General features: G+C 32.9%; 1 protein-coding gene across 2 annotated transcripts in view; it reads right to left on the bottom strand.

Moving 5' to 3' along the window:
• The window catches only part of FBXO11 (F-box protein 11), a 78,412-nt gene that overhangs the window by 21,066 nt on the left and 36,539 nt on the right, over positions 1-20,807 (bottom strand). The window contains exons 2-5 of one of the 2 annotated variants that reach the window (XM_033124358.1): positions 2,374-2,501; positions 2,138-2,219; positions 1,574-1,718; positions 182-311 (exon numbers count right to left, since the gene is read on the bottom strand). In XM_033124358.1, the coding sequence (XP_032980249.1) occupies positions 182-311; positions 1,574-1,718; positions 2,138-2,219; positions 2,374-2,501 (485 nt within the window). The remainder of the gene's footprint in view (positions 1-181; positions 312-1,573; positions 1,719-2,137; positions 2,220-2,373; positions 2,502-20,807) is intronic. The other variant, XM_033124359.1, reaches the window with a different exon arrangement.

The following is a 20,807-nucleotide window of genomic DNA, read 5'->3' as shown; positions in this document are numbered from 1 at the left end:
GCTACTGATGTTTACTGCCACTGTTTAAATTATTAATAAGTATGTCAGTAGTAAAAGGAATTAAGTACTTTTTGGTGATAAATTTTCATTGGCTTCAAACCCTGAGTTTAAATTTTTTAAAAAGGAATTTTTATTTACAAATATATAATATAAATCAGTATTTTCTATTTATATTTCATACCAACTGCTGGAAACTCTCCTTCCAAGGATTTGGATGTTCATATTCTTCTGGATTAATCTGGTAGAATTTGCCAGGTTCAGGATGCATCATAGGGCGGGTATATTCAAATACTTCCATATATAATCGTTTCCTGAAGAGAGAAAGAAATTAAATGAGTTCTTCATAAAATGTCCTTTAAACAACTACAAAAAATTATTTGAGGCTTCAAAAACCTCTAAGAATATAAAAAACAGAATTTTAAATGTAAAAATATATTTTTTTGTCTAAAAATGTATAACTGCATATAAAAAACAGTTTACTACCCAAAAAAATAAAGTGTCGATAAAAAGGGGGAAGTCACCCTTACTGTAAAAGCCTGATGCAGTTACTAAAAAGGACAATTTTCAATAAAATACTTCAAACTTAATTCTTCTTATATCTTCAGTACATTTATACCCTATCATAACCATCAAATCTTAGAAATGGTGTGATATAGTAACTATAATCCCTTCCTGTACAAAGCAAAGTGTTCCTTCTGTTCTCCATTATCCTGTTCCTTACTAACACAAATATAATTTCCTTTCTTAAATTTAAGATATATACCTTACTTTTAGCAACATAGAAGCTGCTGTAAAATACAGAAATAAGTCTAAAGAGATAACCTATACTTTCAATATATACATTATTAATTATTTACTATATTTCCTTCTAGTCTTTTTATCTACAGATAGTTTCACTTATTACAGTTGTGATTTATATAGCATACAAAATTTTGTATTCTGCTCTTTTCACTTTTTATAACATAGCATTTTCCCATGTTATTAAAAACTCGGTAAAAATCACTGTTCATGACTATTCCCCAACCCTCCAAGTAGACATTACATGTTCACTTAGTCCATTCCCTTATTGCTAGACATTATTTCCAATTTCCCCCACTATTAACTATGCTGTTATGAAAAATCTGTACACAAGGCAAAAAATTTTCAGAAGTGGAATTATTGGCTCAAAGGACATTCATGTTTTAAGGTTCATGAATACAACTATCAAAGTATTTTCCAAAAGTGATGTATATAACCTACATTTCACTAAACTATCAGATTTAATTAGTTAGCTGTTTAAATTGACTTAGTTCTAGTTTTAAAGAGCAATTAAATGAAAAACATTTCACAAATTACTCAGTTGCTATTAACTTATGATAAACAGCAGAGAAAGCACTTCATTTGTTGTTTTTTAAATATTACCTAGAATGACCACTCACATTTGTGGTAAACTGGTAACTTAGAATTTATAAGCAATCTAATTTTGTTCTACGTAATTGTAACCGCCAACTCACACTTCAACTTTCCTACCATCTTTAGCATTCTGGGCAGAAGTAATGTATCTCAAGATAATAAGAAATAAATGTTCACTTACCACAAAATTGGATCGTTAGCAAGCTCACTGAAGCGTTTACACACACAAGCTGCTCTACAAAGATCCTGTTCCAGCAAGTAAGAGAAGATTTTTAGAACCACTTCATCTGGAAGTTTCTCCTGAAGATACTGTTCAGCAGGTGCTGCTATAAAGAGATTAGCAAACAAAATATATGGAATCTATTTATCGTGTTAGCAATGACTTTCTCATTATTCAAAGAGCGTATTTTTCATTTTATCTAACGAATAGCTTTTATTTTGTGATGACAATCATTTAATAAGCATTTTGCTTTCATAGATGACACACATTTATCTTCTTTTATCTTTACATAAGTATTCTTTTTTTTAGCTATTATGTACCATTTCAGAAACTGGTGAAAATACATAGAAAGTATTTTTATGTAATGAAGTCAAATAGGGAGACGTCAGAGTTGTCATATTTATTCTGTCAATCACTTTCTCAATCCCAAATGTAACACTAAACTACATTTAATTTTAATTTTTTGGTATCAAAATTTAAAAAAAATTATCTGACCCCATCTCTTAGTTTTCCCATAGGAAATACCTGACAGATCTTGTGATTTTCCAGATACTCTTGCACGTTTTGCACGATGACCAAAGTTTTCTGTAGTTGAAGTCGAGGCACCCTTCAAAAACAAAATGAAAACTAATTAGTTTATAATAAGCAAATATTTTTACCATACATAATCATTACTTCTACAAAATGATGATATTCTCTTTTTTGTATGTTTCCTAACAATTATTTAATTACAAAAAGAAAAGCAATTACATTTAATTTACCTCCATACTGCTTTTTGTAGGACACGCTGTTCTTTTCGGCAAAAGAGTTTTTCTACGAAGTTGGTATGGACTATTTTGTGCACCAGGACCTGATTCTTCTGCAACCATATCTGCAGGCACATCATCATCTGTTAAAAACAAAAGCAATATGAAAAATGACACCCATTTTTTAAAAAAGTTCTATGGATGTAGTGAACTTTTAAAAAAACTTTGTAATTTTTTTTTTGGGGGGGAAGGGAATACAACTTTTATATAAAATTCCAGCTAACTGGATGATAACCATCTGAAAGAAAAGTTGGATTTCTATTTCATTCACTTCAAAATAAATTTCAAAATCACTAGAAGAAGAAAACAGAAAAAAAAATAATAATGTTAAAGTGGAGAAGCTCTTTCAATGTATGATACAAAACTTGGAGGACATTAAACAAAAAGGTGAGGAGGGTGTTGACCTGATGAGAATGGGAAGGGGAGTGAGTACTACACAGTTAGAGACCAAGAGGGTTGAGAAGGACAGCCTGGCATGGCAAGGGGAGTCAGAGTCAAAGCAGGGTGAGGAGGATGTCCATGGAGAGGAACAGCTTGGTTTAGGGTATCAGATATCAAGGAAAATGAAAAGGTGTCCACATAGAGCTGATTTGGCATAGGCTGTTTGAGCTCAAGTGGGGAAAGAAGGAAGTGTATGTGGAGGGAAGGAGTGGGGCATGGGGGAGAGCAGTGGCCTGGAATGAAGCGTCAGACGGAGCAAGGAGAGAAGGGCATCACACAGGAGAGGGGATTGTAGAACTATTAGACTGGTTACATGCAGTAGAGGGATTGATCAAATAATTAAATAGGATAATGGAAGCCAGGTTTCTGTCAGAGAAGAGTTAAAATATAAAAGCAGTGACACTCCAATAGCAATAAGCATGACTAACATTTGGATCTTGGCTTCTGAATAACGTTTTCTATTAAAAAAATAAGGGCTCCTTGGAGAAATGGCCAATTCCAGGTTGGGGGAAATACAAGTTGAGCCTGGAATAGCTTATGGAACAAGAAAGTGCAGGAAAAATGATGAAGACATATAAAAGGACACAGAAGTCAGCCTGAACAATCATCCACTAGTAAAATTATGTTGGAGCATCAAAATTCATGACAGTAGAGGGATTATAACCTACTGAAGAAACAGCAACTCATAAATTCATACTGCTATACATGAATGATTAATTTGAAAGTTTAGATAGGGAAGGGGATGTTTAAAGTACTTCCCCCACAAAATACTTATTAAGTAGAAAGGGAAAAACAGTAACTCTATAGTAGAGATGCCAATCAGACACTGTCTTAATCAAGTGATCAAAGTAAACATCATTACTAGGACAAATTGAAACTGTGTGCCACCTGATAGCATGCAAGATCATAGCATCACTTCTATGATATTCCTGACAAAGGCACATAACCTAAATCTAACTGCGAGGAAACGTCAGACAAATCAAATTTGTTCTAATTTGTTTTGAATCACCTTTGAAACTGTCAGTCATGAAAATCAAGGGAAGTCTGAGTAACTGTTCCAGACTGAAGGATACTGAAGAGATATGGCAAATAAATGTAACGTGTGGTTCTGAACTGGATAACTGGATCCTTTTGCTAAAAGGCTATTAAGACAAATACTGAAACTTGAATGGGGGTGTAAAGATTAGAAGATAGTAATGTGTCAATGTTAATTTTCTGATTTTAATAGCTGTAGTATTGTTATTTAGCAGAATATCTTTGTTTGTTGGAAATAAAAACTATTAGGTGACAGAACAACAGACTGGCAACTCACTCTTGAAGTGTTCAAGGAAAAAAACTTATTTGCACTGTACTTCTAACTCCTCTCTAAGTTTGGATTGTTTAAAAAAACTAATAAATTTGAGTAACATATAAAAGTTCTGCTTGGAAAATGAACACCTCAAACATAGTCAAAAGAAGCAACAGAATTAGGAAAAAATATTTGCAACACATGTCACCAAAGGGTAATAATATCCTTATTATGTCTGTGTTGACAAATTAATAGGAAAAAATCGATAATTCAATTTAAAATTGGGCCAAGGCAAGGACACGAACAAATAATTCAGAATTAAGGAAATAGAAATGAAATGCTAATAGAAATTATGAGATTTTTAAATGTAGATTATCAAAGTTCAAAAAGTTTGATCACATTATCAAAGGATAATATGAGAGAAAAAATAGTTCTTAATTGCTCTAAGAAGAGTAATTTAGCAATAGCTATTATTACTTAGTGATTCCATTTCCAGTGATTCTGCAACTGTATTTACACATGTAGGCAAAGCAGTATGTACAAAAAGATATTTATTGCATACTGTTTGTAATACTAAAGGGTAATAATCAAAATGTTCATCATAAGGGTTTGCTGAATAAACTATGGTGTAGCTATGTAACAGACTATTATGGGGTCATTACAAAATATAAAGCAGTTCTATATAGACTGATAAGGAACTATCTCTAATATATAGTATGTTTAAAACTCAAAATGCACAGAACAATGTGTTTAGAGTGTGAGGTGTGTGTATAGTTTAAGATATACATACATATAAACGTACGTATATATTTACTCAACATAAACTCCATGAAGGCAGGGAGCCAATTTGAAGAGGTTCCAATGACCAAAAATGGGACAAATTGAGCATCAGTAAGAATAACTGGAATGAACTAAAAGAAATATATTTAAAAAATATATATTTAAATCAGTGAGTTTATGATGATACTTAAAAAAAAGAAAAAAATGGTTACTTTGAAAGATGCTAGTGAAAACCAACTCATCATTTTGAAAACTGGTAAATAATGTAAAATAATCAAACAATTATTCTTCCTCTTTTACATAAATGGAACCACCAGGTAATCAAGTATTAGATGAAGGGAAAACTACTCTACAGAAACATTCTAGCAATAAATGAAGACGAAATAAGAAAAACTTGCAAACTCTAAAAGTTAATGGATTTAACCGAGTATCAATAGTAACTAATTATCACAAAAACAATAACCAATAGACTTTATATATCTCCTAATGAAAGAACACACCACCACCTATGAAGTTTTGACAAAAACATCAAATCTGAATCTCCTCAAACCTGTAAGAAACTCTACAAACAATACTAGTTTCTTTAACAAATAAATTGCATGGGAAAACAATAAACAAAACTAAAGCATACTGTTTAAGAACGCACACTTTGGTATTAAAATTATTCTTAAGAAAGCCAAAAAATGATTATCATGTAAATAAATGCCTTTTGCGGGGAAGAAAGGGTTATAATTGGAATGGGGCACATAAAAGTATTCTGCAGTGGCTGGCAAAGTAATAGTTCTTAACCTGTTGGCATTACAATACCAACCTTACAATAATTCAACATTTTAATAATAATTCAACAAATTTCTTTTATGTCAGTTTCTCTACCTGGCTATATTTTACAGTAATAGAGGTGTTTTCAAAAGGTGGGGTGGTTGTAACAGTACAATATTTTAAAAGAGGTTTTTCCAACAGCAGACCTTGGGCAAATTATTTAAGCTTACATTTTCTCTCCTATTAAAAATGATAACAGTATCTTATAATTCACAGGACTGCTAAAAGGATTTAAATAGAATAACATGGAAAACACTCAGGAGTATGCCTGGCTTACATTAAGTGTTCAATAAATGTTTTAGCTTTTATTTCATTTAAATGTTATTCTATTTACATCACTCTTAAACAAAACTTGGAAAACCAAGTAAGTTTTCTATATACTACACTGTAGTCAGAATATATAGCCAGTGTGATGTGCCTGAGTATTTGTGGGGTCATCCTCTGTAGTTTAATATGAGGTTAATTTCTATACGTTTCACGTGTACTTGAAAAGGACGCCTACATCCTATTTGTTAAAGTTTAAACATATCTAAAACATCAAGTCTGTTAATTATATGTTCAAATATTCGATGCCTTTTACTTCTGTCGGGGGCAGTGTAGTGTCTCATTTGTACACTGGCTTCTGAAAGAAATGTGCTAAAACCTGCCACTTTATCTGTAGGTAGTCCCTTTATTTTTATTATGTAAATTTTTGCTTTATATACTTTGAGATGTTATTTGGACACACAGGTTCAAGGCTTTTATTTCTTCCTGGTGAATTACTCTTTTCATCATTAAGCAATGGCTCTCTTTATGCTTAATAATGCTTTTTGCCTTAAAATCTATTTTTGGCTGATAATATTTTCCTAACAGCTTTTTGTTTTGTTTTCACCTTTTCAAACCTGTATTTTCAACTTTTATTCTTGGGTCATGTACATTTTAAATTTAGTTCTTCTTCACCATTTATTGCTAGATTTTCTTTCCTTTTAAACCAAAGCGAGAATATCTAATTGCTATTTAACCCATCTAAAGCCAATGTCCATAATTATATTTTTAAATTCTAAAAGTTGCTTTGGTTCTCTTTTTCGAGTCTTGTTTCCTTTTCATACTGGCCTGTTACTTCATTACACTTCATTTCCTTTTTTTAACTTTTAATCATTTCACACTTATTTTATATTCTCTTTCAGATTGTTCTATCATTGGACATTTAAAAAATCTATGCACACAGGTAGGGAAGTTGTTTCAGGTCCTAGGTCGCATGCCTGGTCTCAGTGCTACCACTATTTTGAAAAGGCCCAAGGCCACATCTCCTATCCCCCCATGTGCCCTAAAATTCCACCCCAGACCTGTTAGGACACATATACAGGACCAAAAGGCCCCTGTGCTATTTTATACAGTAGCACCAGTTCCTACTTACTGCGTTGATTTGATTTCTCTCATTTCTGGCACCTGGGAATTCCTTCTCTTCTTTCCTTCCTTAGAGTTTAGCTATGCATTTCCAGTTTTGCTCTTGTTTTGTGTTACATTTTAATATGTTCGTAGTAAGTACGCACGTGGGGGTGGTATATACCTCTCAGTTTGGTTTATGATAGCAGTCAGTCAGTCCGTTTCTAAAATACTCAAAAGTACATTCTCAAACTTTTCATTCTATACAATCCTCTCACCCCACTTGCACTCCTGCTTAAAATCTATAGATACTATTATTACAGATACCCACCCACCTGGAATCCTTTCCTTCTCACCATCAATAAAGCAAATATTGAAGACTAAAAAGTAAGGAATTTGGAGATAATAACAGAAAAGAGAAGGTGTTGGTTAAGTCAGCTGCAGTCTGAACTTCACAGCAAATAAATACATGAAGCTGTATGATTTGAATCACGCCATGCCACAATAACCTCAGCTTCTCATTCATAAACACTGTCCTACTCTAAAGCATTCCAAGTTCAGTTCTAAAAGAACTATATTAAGCTCTTATTTATGTTAAAGTAAAGAATCTGTGCTAAATTTCTTTCCAGTTCTCATAAATAAGTTACCACTGTTCAGAGAATCAGGTGCAGTGCCAGAAAGCATTTATTTACAAAGTGGTCATTCTAAAAAGATCACTTGGCCATTACTGTAATAAGAAGCAAAGAAAAAAGTTTAAAAAAAATCTCTATTTATTAGTGTTCTCATCCTTTGAACTCCTATAATACTGTATATACACCATATATTATTTACCATATCATAGATGCCTTATGCTATTTACTTTTTTTGGTATATATAATATTTTCATAACAAAATTATAAGCTCTGAGGGCAAGGCCCCTTTATATTCTTCCTCAGTGTTTAGCCCAATAAGTACTCAATAAATATTGGCTCTCCTCTATGGAGACCCTTTAATTTTACTAAATTCAAGGCATTTCCCCCTGAAATCATCACTAGTGTTGGGCTATGATGACTTACATACTACTTTATACAAAATAAAAACCCATACAGGAACTGCATCACTTCTTCCTACCTCCAAGTTCACAAATTCATTTATATGCACACCCATTACTTTCTGTTACCTTCTAAAATTATGGAGAAGTATTCCCAAGATAGATCTGGCACATATGAAGCAAACAAAAAATATTTGTTAAATAAGTAAGTGAAACAATGAATAAGGTGAATGATCTAGCTCCAGCCTAAGAATTGAGAAATTATGAGGGATTAGTTATGGTTTGTTCCCACAACAAAGTCTAAAATCAGGGCCTCAAAATAATATTTTGTTTAAAATTTTGTTTAAAATTTTTTAACTTCACAGCTTTCACTTTTACATGTAATATCAGAATGCTAATATTCAGATGTTAAGCTGTAACATAAGACTAATACAAATAACTCTCAATACCAAAATGTTCAATTCCTACCATAACTTATAGAAAATTTAATTTTCAGTTAGAAAAATATTCTTGACCAGGTATGTCCAATGGAAACAGAATGTGACCCATATTTTGTAATTTTAATTTTCTAGTAGCTAAATTAATTTTAATATAATTTATTTAACCCAGTGTATCTAAAATTTATTTAAACATGTAATTAATAAAAGTTGAGATATTTTACATTCTTTTTTTCCTATGAAATCTTTGAAACCACTATGTATTTTTAACACAGCATGCGTCAAATACAGACAAGTTGTATGTCAAGTGCTCAACAGCCACATGTGGCCAGTGACAATCCTAACTGGACAGTACATACACACACACACACACACACACACACACCCCTTTATTAAATTCTTATTAGTTCTCTTAAAGGATAAAAAAGTGTCATGCAATTTAAAGGGATGCTATACACATATACATAATATCAAAATTTTTGTTATATTTTTTAGATTTCACTATAAATCCTATATAAATATACTAGAGTCTTCACTATTATTAATAGGAACCACAGGGATAAGTAAAGACTTCTGGAGAACAAGCATGCTTCCTTAACTAAACAATAATCTTTGAAATCTTTGATATTAAATAGCATTGACAATTTACATTAGGATTCCTTGCGACCAAAGAGACTTAAGTTTATACATTCTGAAGCTAGCAGAATACCTTAATTTTGACGTACCTTTATAACTAAAAAGACTTATAAAAGACTATACTATTGACTGGCTGGGGTTTGAAGTCTATATACACTGCAGGGTATAAAGTAAGGTAAAGTTAGAGGGTAGTTTATAGAATTTAATATACAGAAGTTTTCTTCCCCCCAAATATTATACATATTTCACATTACTTACCCATAGCCACAGATCAGACTGGAAAGCTAGGCAAATCTGTGATAGTAACTGTGTTTAGAAACAGCTCCCAGTCTTCATGGTGTAAAGAACCACACTTGACAACTGTTTCTAACACAGTTGGGAACTACCACAGCTGTTTTCCAACTACTAAAAAAATCCACAAATAAACTGAAGACAAAATTTATTTTAAAGCTTTTTAATTTAAACATTTTACTTAAAGCTTAAATATTGTACTTAAAAATTTACTTAAGTATTTTAAGGTAGGGAGTCTAGAAGTAAAGTCATTGTAAAAATCTGCTTTTTGAAAGCGTGACTTGCTGTAATCAGATGTTTCTAATAGTGTTATGTATAGTTACAAACTTTAAGTAAATATTATTCAAGATACTGTTCTATACTTCATTAATATATTATTATTTATACACATGCATGCACTCATGCACATAGATCTCTGCTGAATTTTCACCACAACATGAACTGTAGGGATTATCTAAGACCAGTCAAAGAAAATATATTTACTTTGACCACTGAATAATCTTCAGAAGCTAATTCTCTGATATTATAAAGAACTACTGAAAACTCAAACAAGGCTTCATTTCAACAGAAGAAATTCAGACAAATTCATTCTGAATTGCCTTAAAGTGCGTTCAACAAATATTTGCTGAATGAGTAAAGAATAAACGAATGAATGTACCATGTATTGTGTTAGGTACTGGTGAAACAGAGCAACCAAACAGAATATTGCCCAAGAGCTCAGAAGAGACATAGACAGTCAACAGTAATACAGTATGCCACATATCATAACAGGAATAAGTAGAAGATACTATGGGAACATATGAGAACATCTCATCCAATCTTAGATGATAGTGGCGTATTAGTGAAGGTTTCTTGAAGAAAGTCCAAGCTGAGATGAGTGACAACTGGGAGTTAGTCAAGCAGAAGGAACACCAGGTGTGAAGATCTGAAGGCGCTCACCTCCAGCACAGGTCTGAAGGAACTGCAAAGGGTTCTGTATGGCTGAATCATGTAGCAACGGGCCAGATTATGAAGGGTGCTACAAACACTTTAAAGAATTTAGACTTTATCTTGAAGGGCAAGGACAGCCACGGAAGGGTTTCAAATAGAACAGTGACGTTCTGATTTGTGTTTTAAGATTACCTCGAACAGTGTAAACACAACTGGAAATGGATCACATTGATGGTGGGAGACCGGTTAGGAGGCTATGGCAGTAATATAACCAAGAGATGAACATGGCTTGAAGTATGGTAATAAAAATGGAAGAACTGAGTAGATTTAAGATATAGTCACATGGTAAATTCATTAAACTTGGAGACTGAATGTATATGGGTGGGGGTGGCGAAGAGGATGAAGCCAAGAATAATATTAATTTGGGCAATCCAATGGACGGTGGTGCCATGTACTAAGGCAGGGGCCTTTGTGGGTGACATAGGGATGTAGAAGGAAAAAAAAGATGAGTTCAGGTTTGGATTTTAAGTTTTAAAGTACTAGTGGGACCTTCAAGTGGAGCTTCTCAGCAAAACTAAATACATGGATCTCAGGCTCCAGTGAGTGATTTGGGTTGAAGAATTAGAGGATTTTGTCACTCTGAAGATATATACTGTATTAGGAGTGGAGAGTCAGAAAGTGTAAATTCGCTACCATTATTTACATATGGTACAATACTGATGTTTCATGGTAGATCTGTCATCCAACTCTTGAGAAACAGCCATATAATGTAAAGTAAACTGTTATCTATCGATGTCAAAATCATCAATATTGTATATAAAAATGTCTGTTAAGTCCCAGAACTGACAAGAATTCGTAACTCTAGCTTGATGAGAAATAAAAGACAATCAACTGACAACTACCAATTCAAGGATGTACATACATCCTTTGGGAATAGCGTTATTTTCACTCTTTCCTGATATATATATACATATATTCTGTTCTCCTAAGACATTTTCTCCCATTGCTTTCAGGGAAAGAATATAGAATAACCTCACCCCAAAATGGACCACTTTAAATTTCTTTTTTCTATTCTCGTATTTTTACCTCCAGTTTTGCATTTTCAATATTTCCTAAAGTGACAAAATTCACAATACAATCATTAGTTTCTACTTTATCAAAGAAAAATTATTTTTAAAGTTAGTAATTTTCATAAATTTTAAGTATTTTTAAGTTCGATTGGACAACAATGTAATTCAAAAGTAGCATTACATCCAAAGTAAAAGTATCAAGTGCATCATTAATTCAAGATCATAATAACCATGGCCCCAAATCAACAATTAAGACAAACCTAACTCTAGGCTAACCTAAGGTTCATATAAGTCATCAATTAAAAGCTCTTAATTCACATCTATTTTGTAGTCACTATGAATATAAAGATCTGCCATTGAGGAACTTGGTCTAACAGGGAAGCTAAACATGTAAACGAGTAATTGAAGCAATATTAACAAGCACCATACTAAAGACAGGCAAAGTGTTAGGAAAGTATAAAACAGGACATACAAATCACCATGTGCACATGGCTTAAAAGAAAACAATTTAGCTTGTCCCTAATTTTATTTTCACATGAAATTTAGAAATTTTTAGAAATGCCTTTTATTAGTTCAGTTTTACGGTGAAGGAACAGCCAAGACTAGGAAAGTATGAAGATCGAAATGAGAATAAGGCTATTATACTCTTACAAGCATTAAACGCTTAACCTTTGTTGTGAATTCATACAAGAAACTATTTTTTGAAGGAAGGAAAATGGATGGGGAGGGAAGGGGGAGAAGGGAGTGATGGGGACAGGGGGGGCAGAAGAGGGAGAGGAGGGAAGCTGAGCATTATCAGTTCTCCTTTTCACAGTCCCCAAAATAGACAATTTCTGGGACTGCATGATTTCTAGTAATATTTTACAGATCAAGTGATCACCTGGCAGGAAAGACATTATTAGCCTGTTTTACTGATGGGGCACCTGAGGCTCATTAAGGTTCAGTGAAGTGCTGAAGATTAGAAAGCTGGTAGGCAGTAACAAAATAATTTTTAGGTCAAGGACTCACAATGTTTTGATTTATTTTTAACAAAAAGTAATTTGGATATCTCAAAGAAATTTATTACACAATCAACACAAATGATGATGATGACCACGATAGTAACTGTCCTATCAGTAGTATGTAGTAGTGTTACTACCAGCATTCTTAACACTGAAAACAGACGTGCAGGCACTGCTGTTCCAAGTGTTTTATTATGTATTAACTCACTGAATCCTTGTATCAACTCTATGAAAAACATATTATTCCTATTTTACATTTGATGAAACTAGACAGAGAGGTTAAGCATCTTGCCCAAGGTCACACAGTATGAAGTAGCAGAGTCAGTCTAGCTCCAGAATCCCACACTCCTAACCACTGTACTGTCTAAATACAGACTAGTCATGTTAAATACTACTAGATAGATAGACTTATTATCAGAAGTACATCAGTGTATAAAAGAATGCCATGAAATGGAACATAAATGACCTCTGGAAATATTTAACTTAAAGAAATTTTAAAAAATCAAATCATACTTTTTCATGCTTTATTTTCATTCAGTATTAATAAAAATAACATTTTATACAAAAACACCACAACATACACATCAGACCTTTTGTATTTTTAGAACAGGCATCTCCTTATATTTTTGTATTTTGTAAATATAACTAATATTCAGAAACTAAGGAAGCAAAAGGTAGAGAAAGTTACTCCACAAAAGGAAACAAAGTAGAGAAAATTACTGCCTAGTAAAGCATGTTAGAGGCTACAACAGAAAAGGGAGCTGTCAAGTTCCCACAAAACCCCAGAGAAGATTTTAACTCTGAAAATCTAAATATAATAAAGAACAACAGTAATATGTGCATTTGACAACAATGGTATTCATTGTAGATCAATAAATGGAAGTCAAGTCTCCTCACTAAACCACCAAACAAAAGTGAAGGTAGAATAAAAGACATTTCTAGATATGCAGAGACTTACAAAGTTACCTCCTGTATAATCTTTCTTAGGAAGTTACTTAAGGACATATTTCAACAAAACTAGGGAGTAAACACAGAAAGAGGAAGACTTACTATGCAGTAATTAATGAAATCATCACAGAAAGACAACAAAGGGAAGAAATTCCAAGATAAAGGGTGTGACGCCAGTCCAAAGAGATTAGTATAAATTGGAGTAAGGTGCCAGAGGGCTATAGGAATAAAATTTCCTGGAAAAAAAGTAAATTAATAGGTTAGGTAGTGAAGGGCTGGGAAAAATTTAAGGACATGATAAAGGCAATAGGTAAAATGTAAAAAAAAACTCCATCAGAACAGGAATGCTACCTTTGAGTGACCTAGGAATATTAGGTAGTGGAGAAAAAGAAGTAGAATCCAGCACATAATTAGTTCTACAGAGAAAATATATCCATCTTCTCAATAAGATGAACACTGTTATTTTTCAACTTCTACAATCAACCTATATACAAACCACTGAAAAATACTCCATTAACAATATGTTATTAACCTTGACAATGAAAATGTAGAACTGAAACAGCTTAGTGGTGAAAGGCAAGAACCAGGAGTATCCTCTTTAATATAAAATTATAAATTTAGTTTTAAAATTAAATATAAATTTAATAATATAAAATTAAGCTTTAAGTATGTGGTTTAAAGTTATATTGGGATGAGGTGGATGGAGGGAATGCTGTAGGTGCACCACTACAGCAGAAATCAAGAGAATATGTTTAAATTTGATAGAGAAATGGTAGGATAAGCTTTGGGCAGCCAAACTAGACATCATGTTATTTATGTACAGAAATGGATCCACTTTACTCAAAATTCACCTCTCAGGATTTATTTATCTTTACTCTGCATATAATTCTTTTAATTAGGGTATCAGATTTCCAAGTCTTCATACCTCATTATGCATGAAGATTTGTTATCTCGATTACAAAATCAGTATATAAATTGTCCCAGTCAACAAAAAACATGCCATTTGGGGAGAAAAGACATACATGGCAATTAATGAGCAAAACAGTTATATATCTATATCTTTATTTATATGGTATCTATACGTATATCTATACTATAGAGTACCAGATCATATGAGACAATTAGAGACCATAGATATAAAATGCTACCTCTGTAGTGCAAATGCTTTATATAAAGGGAACTACAGAAAAGGAATAAAAATAAATGTAAAATCATAGGGGAAGATTTCACTGAATGGACAGAAGTGAGGCTTGAGGATAAGATATGACCAGACTACGAAAGATATTACCAGACTATGAAAAACTAGGTGTTCAGAAAGGACAAGGGACATAACGCAAGAAAAGGTAAGTAAGGAGTCCAGTGAACCTGTCTTACTCAGGAGCTTTCATGAATTCAGAGGCATTGACTAAATATGCAAAAATGGCAGAGGTAGGAGTATAGAAATATTTTTCAGACAAGCTTATTTCTTACCACCAACATTACAAGGAGATAGCCTTGGCAGTTGGAAATACAGGAAACATAAGGCAACTGTAGCATATTTAAAAAAATATCTCCACTATTTTTGTGCTTTATATACATATATGTATGTCTATATATTTGAATCTACCTATAAGTTTTACTGAAGTAAATGAAATACCATATTAAAGAACAGCAGATGGCGCCAAAATACTTTTTTCCACTACTCCTTGGATCATATAAATGATTAAGTGAAACCAAAAGAAAACTCTTCATATTAGAACTGAAAAGTATTTAAAAAAATTATAAATTATCCAGGTTTTCCGGTGGTATACCCACAGACTGATATCAATAACAATGTTCTAGAACATGAATACAATGTTCTAGAACTGAAAAATACAAAGTTGTATCAAATGCAAAAAACTGAACTGGAAGTACTTCTGGTTTTACTGAAAATTTAACTATACTTCTTACAAAGTATAGGAAAAGTACTAAAATTAACGGGCTTCATATCAACATATCCATAATAAACTCTTAATTAATGGCACTAACAAAACTGATCAGCAACATGGGTAATTTAAAGCTACCCTTCACAGAAATCTATTTCCCTTCTTGATTCTAAGATGTATAAAGGGGAACACTACCACAATAAAATTTACCCACTAACCTTAAGACCATCCAGAGTTCAAAATATTAAAATATAGAAATAAAATACATTAGGGATTTGGGGAACAACTATCAACATCAATGATTCACTTTTATGATGTCTGGGTTAGAGTGGGGGAAAAAGGGAAAAACTTTGAAAAATTTAAGTGATAGGCACTAGATGAGTCACAGAAAAAATAGTACATTTTCATAAATTCATAAACAAATGAGACTTCAAGAAAGATTCTATGTACAATCCCTTGCGTACAGATAGTTAGAGCTTTACCGTGTCTGTCTTACCTGTATCCTCCAAAAAAGTGTTTTCATAGCTACTTTTTCAGACTAGCTGAGGGTTTTATACCTTTAAGCACCAAAACAGAATTTTCATTTTAATCATTCTGATAGACAATAATCAGTCTTATTATCTTATTTATTTACTTAGCCTTTATAAAATAAATTCTTACTTAGCCTTATTTAAGAGAATATCCTTAAAATAATCTAACACTTTCTTGATTATAAGATAATCATTACGATCATGAAATCAATCAATCATTTTGTAATATGATGAGATTCTGAGGACCAATTTATCGGCACAAAACTTTCCTAATGAGTTGTCCTGGTTTTCTTGTGTTACTCTTGCAGTTTATAGATTCTTTTTTCTATTGTTGTCATGTTGTTAGCTGTCACTTTTAGCTGTCCATGAGACTACAGACTCCTCTTTTCTCTGATGAGCCAAAGAAATAGTATGCCAGATATATCTGTTTTAAAAGTAAGCATAAACAGGCAGCAAACAGACACCTAGGAGACTTTTCAGAGAATAAAGTACATGGGTTTTAGAACAACGTAATGCTGCTCAGAGGTCTTTACTGCTTCTGTTTCTTAGGTGTTAAGATAAATTAGATTGCTGGGAAGCATTATTCCAAACAGTTAAAATATTTCTATTTATTGTTATGGTCTGAGTGGTTAACTCATTTACCAGACAGCACACAGCTAAGGGATCTCTAACAGCAGCCACTGCATTAGAAATTGGCTATGTTTCATGACTGGTTAATAAATTTAAATGACAATTATGAACAGGTTTCCAATCCTTATCCTTAATTAACTAACATTTATTTTACCCTGGAGCCTTAACCAAGGTTAACCAAAATTTTAGCCTCTTCAGCAGAAATCAAGAGGATAAGTTAAACCAAACTGTCCGGTGTTCCACTGGAAAATGGGAAATAAAATAGTTTCATTTCCCTTCCTTATTATTTTTTGAACTGGGAAGTATAGCAGTGCTCAAACTTAGCTGTGCACTGAATCACCGGTAAATCTTGTAAAAACACACATATATATATATATCCACATTTTACTTCCTATGAAGTGGATAGACATTGTGATTGACTTAATATCCATTCCACCACATGTGAATAATCTGGCTATTTATGGTAATTCCACGCCCACCCTTCAAGGATGAGCAGGCCTAAACCAATTTGGCCCAGTGAGATAAAAGAAGCAGCTTGCTTTTTTGGCTTCTGGGTAAGAGAGGGAGGTCCTTCTGTCTTTTCTCCTAGTAGATACAAACAAGGATAAACACACATTCTTTAGGATAGGCAGCCATCGTAGGCCATTGAGGGGAATTAACTTGTCATGTGAGGTAAATTTTCTTATTGTTCAAGACAGTTTGAGTCAGATTTAAGCTACTCATCACCCAAAAGCATCTTTTTTTAAAAAAATTTTTAAGTGTATTTTTCCAGAACCCATCAGCTCCAAGTAAGTCAAGTAGTTGTTTCAATCTAGTTGTGGATCCCCCCAGCAGCGCACATGGGGATCGAACCAGCAACTTTGTTGTAAGAGCACCCCGCTCTAACCAACTGAGATAACTGGCAGCCCCCCAAAAACATCTTGAATTCTGAAAAAAACTCCACTGTTCCCAATACACAACCAGGGTTGAAAGCCATAAGACTAGAGAAGCAATAATCTAAAATTCAAAAGGAATTAAAGCAGAGTGATGTGAAAAACTGGGAAGAAAAGGGAAAAATAAGCCAAAATCTTAATGTACAGGGCAAATTCTTAATCATAAAAACTAAGTGCATATCTCAAAATATGCACATATTCTCTCTTTGAATCCTCCTTCAACAGTGATCATCATTGCACCAGGTATACCAATCTTTTTTAACAAGTATAACAAATCTAAAACTTTTAGTTCAAAGACTTGTATTAGCTTCAGATACGTTTTTACCTCTGCCTTCAAATCTGTTTCAACAGAGAAAATAAAACCAAAAAACACTGTTGTTAAATTAGCTCCGTATGAAATCATCTCAAGTTTAAAATGTTGCTTACCTGTTGGTACCACAGGAAGGCTAATGAGTTAATTATTAAATGCTAAATTCTATCTTATATATTTTTGTCAAGAATTGCTAGTTGATTTTATAGAAGGTGTTCTGCTTTAAGGCTAACAGAGAAATAAATGAAAATATACTTTACTTTCCATGTGTTCTTATATAGCTCATTTATATGGCTCTGAAACAATCCAGTCAAAGAAAACTTAAGTGAAACCTGTAATCAAATAATAAACTTTGATTAATGAACAGTTAATAAACTGTTCAAAACAAAGGGTCTATAAGCAGCTCCTATTTCATGAATTACTTAAGTTATAACTTTATTTCAAAAGTTTCACACATTTTTTCATTATACCTAGTATTTTGGGGTTGTGGTACAAAAATGTTCAAAGGTACTGGCTGACTTTGAAGAAATATAGCATATTCTACTAGAGCACAAAGATAAACCTAAAGCTGAATTTATGGTTTTGCTTTGCTATTTTTTACAAACTGGCATATTTGCTAGAATTTTATATTTATTTAAATTAAAAGTTGGTAATCTGGTCATGCTTACAAAGGCATGTGACTGTGCTGATCTTCAATTTATAAGACTACTACCATAACTAAGATAGTTAAACAGAATCCATCCTAAATAAATGTTCCTGTTCATTAAATGTTCCTATTCAATAAAAAATTCATTAAAAATAAAATGTTCCTGTTCATTAAATATTTAAAAAACCCATTTAAATACTGATACAATTTCATGAGAAACCATATAAAGGTAACAAAACAGAAACTACCTTTGAACAACTTATAATTAAAGATAATAACAGCATAAATATTATGTACCTAGATTTATTAATTTATGTTATACATAGCAATAGGGTCTTCTGTAAAGATGAATAAAAGTCCTAATAGAGGTGAGGTAAATCACTAACTCATCTTCACTAGGGAAATGACATGTATGTCAATTAGGTATTCTACCCCACAAATGGTGGAAGAGAAAAATAAAGAGGCAAAGCCTTGAAATTTAATTCTATTTTTCAGATCCCCAAATGAAGCCACATGTATTATTAATCATACTCTGTTTGCTATGTGAGACAGGAACACACTTTTCTCATTTATTTTGCCAACCATATTTTTAAGTAAAATATTATTAACCTAACAATTTCACACTTTCGTATGTAGAAACACCTAGGTACTCTTTATTTTAACCTACTTAAGAGTAAAATTTTCCTGACCTATAAATGAACACAAGACTCTTGATAAAACTTTACCAGTGTATACATTTATGAACCACAGTGTGTGGTACATAAGAGTTCAAGAAATACCTATGAATAAATAATTTGAAACAGAAACTGATTACATTGCTGTGACAGAAACTGTATTACGCTGTATCTATTCACCTGTTTTGTTGACAGACACTAAATTTTTAGCTGAATGAATACAGCCCACATTTCTCAGCCTCCCTTACTGGTGAGTTGGCCACGTGACCAGGTTTTGGCCAATAGAATGTAAGCAGAAGTGTCCTGTTTGACTTCTGGGATAGGTTAATAAAGGGAAGAAAGAGGGCACTTCTTCACCCTTTCTGCTTCTTGGTAGGTGGAATATTGTAACAGGAGCAGATATTTTGAACCATAAAAGTCACGTGTTTAAGGATAGGGGAGTAATAAGAGCCTAATGTCATGGTAGAGCTTTTAAACCAATCTCCGCTCTGTATAATTATTCTCCTCTGGAACTCAGACTTATGGAGCAGCCACTCTCTGAAACATTGCTAGTGGCAGCAGAAGTAAAGAGAGCTCTAGAAGATCTCATACTGGCAATTAAATGATTGGACTGGAAGTGACACACTCATTTCCATTCACAACTATGTGGCCCAATGACAGAGGGGTCAGGAAATATACCAGATGGAAGAGAGTCAAAAATATGTAGTAAGTAGTATAACAGAAAGATGTTAAATAAATGCTAAATTTTTAGTGAAATATTGAAAGTGCCAAAATAATATAGACACATTTTAAGAAAGGAAAAAGCTGTATTAAAATTACGCTCATGGTAACCCCTTTGAGCACCTCTTGTAATTGCAGAAGTCAAAACGTGACTTGTATTCATCTTTTGTTGTCAGTATATATTGAGTATTATTACAATTTTAATACAGGTTTTTCCTTTCTTAAAATGTGTGTACATTTTTTGGCACCCTCTGTAGATTTGAGAAATTATTAATTCTAAGTCATATCATCATTGAACAAAATTAGGACCTTAACAAACTTCACTGAATTCACCAATATTCTTATAGAAACTATCAGACACCAGAGGAATCCATATCAAATGCTTTCAGTTACTCAATGAAAAGCTGATATATTTATATATATGTATCTATATAGATATACATACATAAACATACTCCTAAAGACACACTACAGATCAGGGAAAGAGAGATGTCAATGCTAGCCCAAATTCAGGGCTTTAAAAACAAACAAACAAAAAAACAACCATTTAATTTATCCTAATTAGTGTTAGTTTCTCATGCCACAATCAATTAGAAACAACAATTTTTTTAAAAAAGCTCTGCATATGGGCCAATAAGTTGGCAAGGGTCACATACTTAAATGCCTATAAAGGTCATAGGTAAAGAAAGTGACAGAAGTGAAACATTAAGAAACGATGCAGAGAATTGGAGAATTTATGGCCCATGCAATTCCTTACACAATGCTAAACCCTGGCCAATGATGCCATGTTGGAAATTCAAGCCAGTGATATCAGATGATCTGAAATGTTAAAGGATCCTGGGAAACCTCACATTTAAAATTTGGAAATGAACTGAATTTATTATTGAGGAACACTGTGCAGAACAAGTAAAACATTCTACTGACCAGATCAGTCTGCTGGCTGCAAATCTGCAACCTTTGTGCTAGGCAAATTAAAAGAACTTTTGCAAACACATCTTTTAGGAAGC

The sequence above is a fragment of the Rhinolophus ferrumequinum genome, chromosome 13, assembly GCF_004115265.2.
Source record: "Rhinolophus ferrumequinum isolate MPI-CBG mRhiFer1 chromosome 13, mRhiFer1_v1.p, whole genome shotgun sequence".
Taxonomy (NCBI): Eukaryota; Metazoa; Chordata; class Mammalia; order Chiroptera; family Rhinolophidae; genus Rhinolophus; species Rhinolophus ferrumequinum.
The sequence above is the reverse complement of the archived record's forward strand: the minus strand, read 5'-3'. Positions and strand labels throughout refer to the sequence as shown.